Source organism: Taudactylus pleione, unplaced genomic scaffold, assembly GCF_031769625.1.
Source record: "Taudactylus pleione unplaced genomic scaffold, aTauple2 ptg000082l, whole genome shotgun sequence".
NCBI lineage: Eukaryota > Metazoa > Chordata > Amphibia > Anura > Myobatrachidae > Taudactylus > Taudactylus pleione.
Genome location: NW_028284484.1, coordinates 10,838,437 through 10,850,505, shown reverse-complemented (window position 1 = coordinate 10,850,505; position 12,069 = coordinate 10,838,437). Strand labels below are relative to the sequence as shown.

Sequence of the window (12,069 nt, the reverse complement as noted above, 5' to 3'; positions counted from 1 at the left end):
GCCTGCCCTGCATCACCGCCAGCGGGTTGCTTAGGATACCTAAGTTTTTTCCTGGCAGCCCCAGTTGCGGGAGAAAATGAAGAAGGAGCTGTTGACGTGTCACGTTCCGCTTCAGCTGACAGTGTGTTCACCAGCAGGTCTTTGCACCTCTGCAGGCTTGTGTCGGCCGGAAAGAGAGACACCACATAGGCTTTAAACCTAGGATCGAGCACGGTGGTCAAAATGTAGTGGTCTGATTTCAACAGATTGACCACCCTGGAATCCTGGCAAAGCGAATGAAGGGCTTCATCCACAAGTCCCACATGCCGAGCGGAATCGCTCAGTCTTAGCTCCTCCTTCACTTTCTCCAGCTGCTTCTGCAAAAGATGAGGGGAATGACCTGACTCAAGCTGGCAGTGTCTGAACTGACTTCACGTGTGGCAAGTTCGAAGGGCTGGAGAACCTTGCACAACACGGAAATCATTCTCCACTGCGCTTGAGTCAGGTGCATACCCCCTCCTTTGCCTATGTCATAGGTGGATGTATAGGCTTGTATGGCCTTTTGCTGCTCCTCCATCCTCTGAAGCATATAGAGGGTTGAGTTCCACCGCGTCACAACCTCTTGCTTCAGGTGATGGCGGGGCAGGTTCAAGAGTGTTTGCTGGCGCTCCAGTCTTCGGCACGCAGTCGCTGAATGGCGAAAGTGGCCAGAAATTTTTCGGGCCACCCAAAGCGTCTCCTGCACGCCCGTCGCTTTTCAGAAAATTATGCACCACCAAGTTTATTGTGTGAGCAAAACATGGGACGTGCTGGAATTTGCCCAGATGTAATGCCCGCACAATATTGGTGGCGTTGTCAGATATGACAAATCCCCAGGAGAGTCTAAGTGGGGTAAGTCACTGGGCGATGATTTCCCTCAGTTTCTCTAAGAGGTTGTCGGCGGTGTGCCTCTTACTGAAACCGGTGATACACAGCGTAGCCTGCCTTGTAACGAGCTGGCGTTTCTGAGATGCTGCTACTGGTGACGCTGCTGCTGTTGCTGCGTAAGGTGATACATCTACCCAGTGGGCTGTCACAGTCATATAGTCCTTAGTCTGCCCTGTTCCACTTGTCCACATGTCCGTGGTTAAGTGGACATTGGGTACAACGGCATTTTTCAGGACACTGAGGACATTTTTTCTGATGTTTCTGTACAGTCTCGGTATCGCGTGCCTAGTGAAGTGGAATCTAGACGGGATTTGGAACCGGGGACACACTACCTCCATCAATTGTCTAAATCCCACTGCACTAATGGCGGATACCGGACGCACGTCTAACACCAACATAGCAGTCAAGGCCTCAGTTATACATTTTGCTTCAGGATGACTGCTGTCGTACTTCATCCTCCTCGCTAAGGACTGTTGGAGGGTCAATTGTTTAGTAAAAGTAGTGGTGTTCCTACTTCCTCTCTGGGATGATGAACGACTCCCAGCAGCAGCAGGAGGCGTAGCAATGCAGGATCCTCCGGAGGAATCCCCGATAGGAGAGTCAGTCATGCCAGTGACATGGCCTGCAGGACTACTTCCGATCCTGACTAAGGAGGAAATTGACGAGGAGGGAGTTGACGGTGTGGTTTGCAGACGCTTGGATACAACAGGACAACGGGATTTAGGTGTCCCTGGACTACTTACGGTCTTAGCCAAAGTTTCTGAACTTGACAGTAACTTATTATGAACACGCTGCAGGTGCCGTATAAGGGAGGATGTTCCTAGGTGGTTAACATCCCTACCCCTACTTATTCCACCTTTACATAAGGTACATATGGCAAGACAGTTGTTGTCCGGATTTGGATAGAAATATTGCCAGACCAAAGAGGTGGAATGTTTGGTCTTCTGCCCAGGCATGACCGTGATGGGCTTTTTCATCCCGCGGACAACAACTGTCTCCCCCGGAACCTGATTTAAACAAACCACATCACCATCAGAATCCTCCTCGCCAACTTCCTCCTCAGCGCCAGCTACACCAGTATCCTCATCCTGTTGTACTTCAACAGTGACATCTTCAATTTGCATATCAGCAAGTGGACTGTGGGTGCTCCTTTCAGCACTTGCAGGGGGCGTGCAAATGGTGGAAAGAGCCACCTCTTCCCGTCCAGTGCTGGGAAGGTCAGGCATCGCAACCACCACCACACTTGGACTCTCCTTGGGGATTTGTAATATCTTCTTAGAAAGCACAGTTCTTTGCTGTGCTTTTGCCAGCTTAACTCTTTTGATTTTTTAAGTGGGAGGAGGGCTTCCATCGTCATGTGAAGCTGAACCACTAGTCATGAACATACTAGGGATCGACCTTAGCCATTCCTTGCCACTCCGTGTCGTAAATGGCATATTGGCAAGTTTACGTTTCTCTTCAGCTGATTTAAATGTTTTTTTCAAGGTCATTTTCCTGAACTTTGTCATTTGGGATTGTATGTGCCCTCTATTATGACATTGGGCATCGGCCTTGGCAGAAGACGTTGATGGCATGTTATCGTCTATGTCATGACTAGTGGCAGCAGCTTCAGCACTAGGAGGAAGTGGTTCTTGATCTTTCTCTATTTTATTTTTATCGGAGAAAGTTTGGTCCTCCATTTATGTTATATCGATTTGATATATACGTGCGGCTAAACACAGAAAATATTTCTTTATTTTTGCTGGAGAGTAGTGCACTTTGTGGGTTACACCAGCCTTTAAGAAATGAGCCAGCCGGCTCTTTACTTATGGGACACAGGCGCACGTTTGGCGCTGCTCCTTTGTTGATGCACGTGCGGCTACTGCGCACACAATTCACAAACACAGAAAATAATTTTTTTTTTGGTTTGGACTGGAGTGTACTTTGGGGGTTACAGCACCCTTTAACGGTCAAGCCAGCCGGCCCTTTACTTATGACACAGGCGCACGCTTGGCACTACTTTGTTGATGCACGTGCGGCTACTGCGCACACAATTCACAAACACAGAAAATATATATTTTTTTGGTTTGGAGTGTACTTTGGGGGTTACAGCACCCTTTAACGGTCAAGCCAGCCGGCCCTTTACTTATGACACAGGCGCACGCTTGGCACTACTTTGTTGATGCACGTGCGGCTACTGCGTACACAATTCACAAACACAGAAAAAAAAAATTGTTATTTGGTTTGGAGTGTACTTTGGGGGTTACAGCACCCTTTAACGGTCAAGCCAGCCGGCCCTTTACTTATGACACAGGCGCACGCTTGGCACTACTTTGTTGATGCACGTGCGGCTACTGCGCACACAATTCACAGACACAGAAAAAATATTATTTTTTTTAGCACTTGGGGGAGCACTCCTGATGGACAGAGCACCCCCTGGACAACACTACAGTCCCGTTTTTTGCCGGGACAAATCCGAACTCGCCGTGGAAATCCGAACTAATCCGTACCAGCTCACCTCTACCAACGACCCAACGATATATCGTGCATCGCTAACGATTTCATAACCAGCGGGTCGTAAACGATATCCCCAGTTACCTGTACATGCAGTCCAATCTGGGGATACCGTTAACGATGTCATGCTTGGCATCCCCCCATAAGACATCGCTGGGTACACACATCGTCCAGTCTGTACCCAGCTTAAAACAACTGCTGTTTGGAAATCATGAGAGGTGACATTGTGAAAGAGCCCTGGCATGCAGAAGATTCCACGCCCCATGATGCACCGGGAGGCGAGCCTCCAGGCCAGGGCTTCTCTGCTGTGTGCTGCACAGAGAGCTTACAGTCATTCTAGGCATCAAGGTCCGGTGCTAGAGTGGCAATTCTGCGGTGCTCGGCCGTGGAAGTGACGTGAGTGGGGCAGAGCCAGTGATTTCTTGGGAGTTTTATTTCCCGTCTGAGTGTATGGGCGAAGGGAACACATCTCCCGGAGAGACCACGCAGCACAGAGCTTCTGCAGCATGGACGATCACAGGTGACACACGTTATGTAGTGATCCTATCCCGGCACCTGCACTGTGTGTATGATCTACCTATAGCCAGGCACAGTGTGATGGTGACACAGCCATTCCGCCTTTTCTATTTATGCTCCACAGTATTTATGGATACAATTTCCATTGACACTTTATGAAACTACAAATCCCGACATGTAGCATACGCCTATTGCAGAAGTTCTGTAATACTGCTGGCGGACGCCTCTCTACTACTGTATACTCACTGTGCAACACAACATACCGCCATCACCACTTCCTCTCCTCATACAACTACTGTTGTTCTCTGTGTAACCTAGGTTCTCTAGTGCAGCCCTATGCAGCAATGAGATTTTGTTGTGGTGGACTGTGTGTGTAGAGTGTGTATATGTGTGTGTATGTATGTATGTATGTATGTATATATATTATGCACTGCTCACGTGAGTCCTATATATAATATGGTGGCACTCAGGCAGAATTAGGGATGTATACAATTAGGTAGCGAAAAGCCGTTCTTGGAGAAACTTTTTCGCCGATTAATGCATTTTTCGCCGATTTGAGTTATCCCGGTATTCATTTTTCTGACTTGTCGCCGGAGCGAAAAGTCTATGCATTGGGACCAGCGATAAAGTATCACCTATGAATAGGTGGCGAGAAAAAGTGCAGAATTGGGGTTTTGTGGTGCAGACAGGCCCCCAAAGTTATTCTGTATCAAAATTTTTTTAGAAAGTACCTTAGGACACCCCAAAAAAGTACTTTCATTTTGGGGGCAAAAAAAAAACAACAAAGTTGGGGGACAAACTTGTAAACTAGCGAAATAGACTCTGGGGGGATCCACAAGTATGCGCCAGGTGTTTTTTTTTTTTTTTAGTGCAGGTGGTTGCGGCAGGTGGATTATTTACGTTTTTAAAAAATTCACATTAGCCACTTTAAAATATGCTTGCGCCCCTCTTCGTGTACCCCAAATTTGATGGAACTACTTATTTTGCCCCCCAAAAATTGCTAAATGCTATTCTAATCCCAGCAAGTGTTTAATGACAGGCGTTGAAATCTCGACGCCTGTCATTAGACCTACGCCAGGAGCCTGACACCCGGCTTACCGATCGAAGGTAAGCCGGGCGCAGACAGCTGCGGGGGGGAGGGGGATGTTGGGTTAGGTTTAGGGCTCCCGGGGGGACTTGGGGTTATGCTAGGGGAGGTTAAGGTTAAGGATAGGCACCCCCCGGGGGACTTAGGTTTAGGAGGCGGGGAAGGGGGGGTTAGGTTTAGGCACTTAGAGGGTGGATTAGGGTTAGGCACTTGTGGGGGATGTTAGGTACCCCTAAGGGAGGGTTGGGGGGTAGAATAGGGTTAGCAAATACTTACCTTTGACGATCAGGATTTTCACCCCTGCCGGGCAGCCGCTGTCGGCATTTGAACCGCCGGCAAATCATGCTGATTCCAGTGAGAGTGCCCTTACATGATGCTAGTTTTAGTGAATGAGAAAACGTCCTTTTTTCTCTGCACATCTCGACAAGCAGCAGAACTACATTTTATCTCCATATATTTTGCATGGACAAAAACAGCCCTCAGGTTTACACCGTGCCAGGGAAGGCCACAGGCTATCTTAATATTCCATGATTGCTTTTCATGCAGTATTTCCTGCCTTTTATGCCACTGTGCATGATACGAATGCCATGTTTTCTTAGGTGCTCATTTTTATCTTGAACAGTGAGCGTTGCACATGTTTAGTGAGACACAGTTTCTGTGCGTTATAACATGCAAATGACTTAACAATGGGTGACCTTTCCCAGTAATTTCAATTGGAGGCACATGTGCAATACAGGTCAGGCGCATGCGCAGATTCCCGTAATTGCGTCCGCAGATGAATCGCCCCCATAGTTAACACCCCACACAAAGTAAATAGTGTAAAATGATTCAGTGTATTAATCCCTCAAAACGAGGGATTAATACACCTGTTGTAGCTGTCTGTAGCACATTGCATAACCCGATACGCTAACAGATGGTAGATGTGCAGTTAGCAGTCCCTAGTTCTCAAGTGAGTATATTGGACTTGTAGTTTTACAAATTCTAACAAATCCTAGGGTGAACTAAAAATGAAAAGAAGTGAAGTTGGTAAATGGAGTTTGCTTGCTCCTGACGCTGGGTACAAACTATACAATGTATCATACAATATATCGTTCTGACGCTGATTGGAATGATATATTGTGCAATCATATAGCGTGTATGCCGTTGTTCATCACTTTATGCCATCTTCTGTTTTGCACAGCAGACGGGAGGATGCAATGAACGACACGGTGCTGTAGTATGCAGCATGTGGTGACACGTCGCGCCGTTGTACACTGGACTGTTTACAGTAGTGTGTATGGCGCGTGCAATGTATTGTTGCATTGTACAAATCGTATGTTGTGTACCCAGCTTTACTCTCAATCCCATGACCTTAGTTGCAATATTCTACAGTATAGTAGAGCCAATCCAGCACCTTGTATCCCCTACAATTTAACTTAAGTGATACTTTCCAAAATATTTGACCATCCCTCTGGGAGATCCTGAAGGGGATATCCAAGGGGCAAGTGCAGGTGACATGGCGGCACAATTCGTGTTATAGCGGCAGTGCCATGATTTGCTGCACCACACACCATCATGGCCAAATGCTTGAGTTTAGAGCAAGTGTGGCCAGTCCATGGAGAGGGCATACTTAGCACATAACCAGCTGTAATATACATCATACGAAGTTTAGTGTGTGTAATAATTCTGGGATATACAGGACCAGTGATCACAGTGTGCCATTTAGGGGTCTATTCATTAAGATGTGCGGTACAGTATGGTTACTCAGTTTGATGCAATCTATATCTTAGATAAGTAGCTATTTATGTACCCTCACCTGTTTTGGGTAGCGATGCGGTCTACGCTGGAGGTGCGGTCCGGTCTTCTCTTGTCTCCAGGGTGGTTTTGGAATTTTTTTCCTCCCTCTTATGCGCATGCGCCATTTTGAAGCCTTAACGGCGTATGCGCCTGGCACTTGCTGTGAATCCTACGGCAGCAATGGCTCACAGGAAAAAAGGGGCGGAGCAACAAGAGAGGATGGGGCCCGGCACAAGGACAGGCAAGTTCCTCGTCCTTTCCATTCACGAACACCACACTTCACTATCCTGAGATGGCGAATGCTGTTCAGCTATCTTTCATGACTAGCACTCGCCATACAATAGTATGGTGATGCTAATCGGGCATAGAGCAAGTGCATCGCTGGAGAAGAGACCAGCTTCACCATGGTAACTTGCTTTATGAATGGCAGAAAGCAGAGAAAAGCCCTGTTTAACGCAAAACAGGACTTTTCTCAGCTCTATGAATAGACCCCTAAATGCGGCAGTAGGGACATCCTGTCTGAGCTGAATGTTTTTATTACAGATGTGGGCTCCATTCCAGATAATTGTAGCAAGTTTGGGAGTCAGGGGGAGCAGCAAAAGAACCTTGCACTGCCCTGGACATATATGTACACATTGGTCTCCTTATGCACTGGATGGTGTATTATTATACAGTATTAATAATTGGCCCTATAGATGGTCTATAGCCGTGGTTCGCCAACTTGGTCCTCAGGACCTCACACAGTTCAAGTGTTCCAGGTCACCCAGCAGATGCACAGGTGTATTTATTACTCACTGACACAGTTGAAAAGGTCCACAGGTGGAAATAATTATTTCACTTGTGGTTCTGTGAGGAGACCTCGAAAACATGCACTGTTTGGGGTCCTGAGGACCGAGTTTGGGAACTTGTGGTCTATATCAATTCATCCCTAACAGTTTGTTTTACAGATCTCCTAGTTGGTGCACAAGTGCATTCATTACTGCCTCACACATTTTAACAGATTAACATGTGGTGCAAATAATTTCATTTGTGACACTGAGGGGATCTTAAAAACATACAAGAAAAAGAAAAAAAAACAGCTGGTGCTGATGCACTAAATGTAGACTCAGGGGTCTAATTGCTAAGCAGTGTTAGGAGACAGAGTGAAAAGTAATAAGGTGCCAGCCAATCCGCTCCTGTCATTTTTCAAACACAGCCTGTGAGATGGCTGTTAGGAGCTGATTGGCTGGCACCTTATCACTTTTCACTGTCTCCTAGTACTGCTTAGTAAATAGATCCCTAAAAGAGATATGGTCAATTTAGCAGCTGTTCAACAGTGGAATACTGCAAGTCCACAAAAGGAAAGAAAGAAAAAACAACTAAGATATTAGTTTAAACTGCGCTTTGGAAACCATATCACACACAAACTGCAAACACAATTGTATGACGTTATTTATTATAAAAATGTTTTCATAACACACATAAAAACTGGTTCTTGTTTAAGAGCAAAAAATCCACAAATAAGCAGCAATCTTTCATAATAATAAAGTCATATGACTTATAGTGTAACCCTTATTCAAAGGTATCTTTCATGGAACCCTTGGATACAATGTCCCAAAGAGCAATAGATAAACAGACCCGGCTGTTATAAATAGTATCCACACTGTTCACTCCGCAATAAGGTGAAATACTGAAAAAGTCCAAGATTGGATGTCAATATCTGTGCCCCTATGGCAAAATGTCTTACCACTCCTTTGGTTTAAGAAAAAGTCTCCACTGGTCCGTATACACCATGCGTGTACTTCCGGTTACACGCGGGACAATGTCGACAACAAACCGGAAGTCAGCGGCCGCAAACTTCCTGCCTTCAACCTCCTTTCATTAAGTGAGGGTATAGAAAGAGGGCTGCAAGCATGCACGGATCCATACCTTGACAAAGAGCTCAGGAGAAGCTTGAAACGTGTTGGCTGGACTGTGCATGCTGTACTTAACTTTTGGGACGACCTTCCCTGTCTGGGAACAAATTCTTTTGGAGCCCATATAGGGTAGTCCGGACTTACCCTGTATTTCAGATCCTGTGGCTCCATATTCTCAACTGGGTAGGATATTCCCCCTTTTTTTCATCAATTTGTGCATAATCTGACATCTAGCACTTTATATCCACATACTGTATTTGGATTTTTTACATGTTGATATCTTTTTATATGTTTGTTTTATTCTGCCTCTTTTTTTTTGATATTTTTATCATATGTTAATAAAATGCTTTTAATTGGCATGTCTAGTAGTGATCATATGACTTTGAGGCTTTATATATTTTTTTAATATATATTTTATTGTGGTTTGAGCGCCAAGAAGTCATCACTACTGCCTTTTACCATTCACTTTCTTCTGGGAGTTTAGGGACTTTCTATTGTGGTTGACTTCTAAGGCAGACTCCAGATATATTTTGCGCTCTTAGGGGATTTCTACACATTTATATACACTAGTCTTCCTAACATGTTTCTTTACACCAGGTAATTTCATCAGATTTTCTGTCGGATATCTGTCCAATCTGGCTGGTTGGAATGAAAACCTGGTAATGTATGGGAGCAAATGACAGTTGATCATACGGTTTTAAACATTGAAAAAAGGACAAACAAAATTGTTCAAATTGGTTAAATTTGTTTGTTTTAACCAGTTTGTCTGAACAAACATTTTTGGCTATTTTCCAGTGTTTGTGAGCAAATGGACGATTGTCATTTGCTCCCATACATTACCAGGTTTGAGAAAATTGTATAGTGGATACCCAGTTTAAGACTTAACACATAGGAGTTTCTTTATAATTCTTTAACTATCACTTGTAATCTCGCACTAGTGTGATGCAGTGGGGCGGTTCTGCTGGGTTGGCTTGTGGGGTGAGTGCCCTGTATTTGTTCCATAGGAGTGTTAGGGACCTGCCTGATAGAGGTCACCTGGATGCTGTGGGCAGGCCCATAATTATGGCCATTATTATGCTAAGAACCTCTTTGATGCAATATAGCAGTATTATTATTAGGATATGGTTAGAGTGTGCACTTGCATTTTTTTTCTCTTTCTTCTTGCAGCACTACTAGTCTCAGCAGGTAGCACCTCATATTGTGCTTAGGGTGTGCAATCTAGGGCACCACCCCTATGCTATCGTCATTTTGTCCAGCATAATTTACTTCAACAACAATAAAAAAAATTTTCATACTTGTTTTGCACACCCAAGTTGTATTAAAATCATAAATAAATTGAATTAGTAAGTGCGGGATTGATAGCCACCACAGGCCCTAGGAGAGAGCCATGTGTTTTATAGCAAGAGCTGACCAATAGGTCTATTGTATTTGTGGCAAATGAAATGTGTGACTATAATGATCATGGGCTGTGCTTGTGTAATGTCGCTTTGGGTAAATTGCTTATTTTTTGTTCCCCTCCATAGGTCTAGTATTTCAGAAAACAGTGATGCCTGCGACCTGCCTCTGCCAAACCTGCGACCGCGGCACCAGGAGCTAATTCCTACACCATGTGGCCCTGTAAGTACTAATTGGCAACATGCAACTATTCTGGACAGAATGAAAAATGTTGTGTTGGCATTCGATCGTGTTTATTAAAGTCTACCCGATTTACCCGGTTTTACCCAGGTAAACCTTAGATATTTACTGTTTCCATTTCCATCTGACCATTCCAGTAACACAGGGCTCCCGATCGCCATGGCGACTAAGATTTTGGTCCTGGCGACCAGGTTTTTCAAGGGTCCCCCCCCACCACACTCCTTCCCCGCCCGTCGCAGGGAGGCTCCATTTGCCGGGAGCCCGCTGAAATTGTGCCAGCGGGCGCCCGACTCCCCGCAGCGGCAGCCGAAGCTCGCTCCTGAGCTCCAGCGTCCGGCTTCCCCCACGGGCACTATGGGAGAGATGTCACGACGTCTCTCCCATAGTTACAAGGAACGCCGGACGGCAGCCGATGCAGGATCGGGGCTCAAGGTAAGCATTCTGTTTTTATGGGGTTTTCTTGTGTGTTCGCGTGGCACTAATACAGGGGGCTTACTACTGGGGGCACTTTTACAAGGGGCAACTTTACAGGGAGCTTACTACTGGGAGCACATTTACAAGGGGCTTACTACTGGGGGCACTTTTACAATGGTCAATTTTACAGCGGGCTTAGTACTGGGGGCACTTTTACAGGGGGCTTACTAATGGGAGCACTTTTACAGGGGGCTTACTACTGGGGGCACTTTTAGAGGGGGCTTACTACTGGGGGCACTTTTAAAAGGGGCTAGATTACAGGGGGGCTTACTACTGGGAGCACATTTACAAGGGGCTTACTACTGGGGGCACTTTTACAAGGGGCAGTTTTACAGGGGGATTACTACTGGGGGCAATTTTACAGGGGCACTACTACTGGGGTCTCTATTACAGGGGTCTTACTATTGGGGGCACTTCTACAGGGGGCAATACTACTGGAGGAAATTTTACAGGGGCACTACTACAGGAAGCATTACTTTTGGGAGCACTATTACAGGGGCTGGTATGGGCATGTTGCAGAATCTGATGACCATTAAAGAGGCATGTGTGGTGATTTGATGGCATGTGGGGAGGTTGAGGGGCACTGAAAAGGCATGTGTGGTGGTCTATACAAGCTTTTGGTAATGTACGATGGTCTGGCTCCTAAACTTGTAAGATGGCTCCTAGATTGTACAAAAATTTGTCGAGCCCTGCAGTAACACATTAATCTTTCACTTTTATGCATCACTGCTATAGTACAACATTCCACTCCCTCACCTGTGTACTAACACATTACACTCCCTCACATCTGTAGTAACACAGTATTCTCTCACATCTGTAGTAACACATTTCCCATCCTCTTTCTTCTTTTTCTTTGCAAGAGAGCAAAGCAAAGACAAAAAAACGGCTTTTTTTTAATTGCATAAAAATTTTGTGATTACAACTTTAAAATATAACTTTAATTAGATACTAAAATATGTGTATAAAACAAGTATTAAATATTGCTGGGTTCTGCTCTCTAAAAATCACATAAGGTCTTTAACAAATTATATTGCAGACTTGCTACTAATTACAAAGACCTTATGTGATTTTTAGACCTGGTTATTACAACAGTGTCCTAAGCTTTTTATGCTTTCATGAAACTGAATGCAAATTATCTCATGAGATTATTGCTGTTATTTATGTGACTTTTATTTGAGATATATGTGTATATATTTATTTATTTTCTGTTTGAATAAACTATATGTGGTATAATTGAACCCAGCCTCCTGTTTGCATAATAGATAGCAGACTTTTTACCATATTATT

The 12,069-nt window shown here is 45.0% G+C and overlaps 1 protein-coding gene across 1 annotated transcript in view; it reads left to right on the top strand.

The window, feature by feature from the left end:
• Positions 1-3,674: 3,674 nt before the first annotated feature.
• The window catches only part of LOC148532200 (uncharacterized), a 79,566-nt gene continuing 71,171 nt past the window's right edge, over positions 3,675-12,069 (top strand). Inside the window, exons 1-2 of the mRNA XM_088468242.1 lie at positions 3,675-3,919; positions 10,197-10,290. Coding sequence (XP_088324368.1) covers positions 3,906-3,919; positions 10,197-10,290 — 108 coding nt within the window. The 5' untranslated portion in view covers positions 3,675-3,905. The remainder of the gene's footprint in view (positions 3,920-10,196; positions 10,291-12,069) is intronic.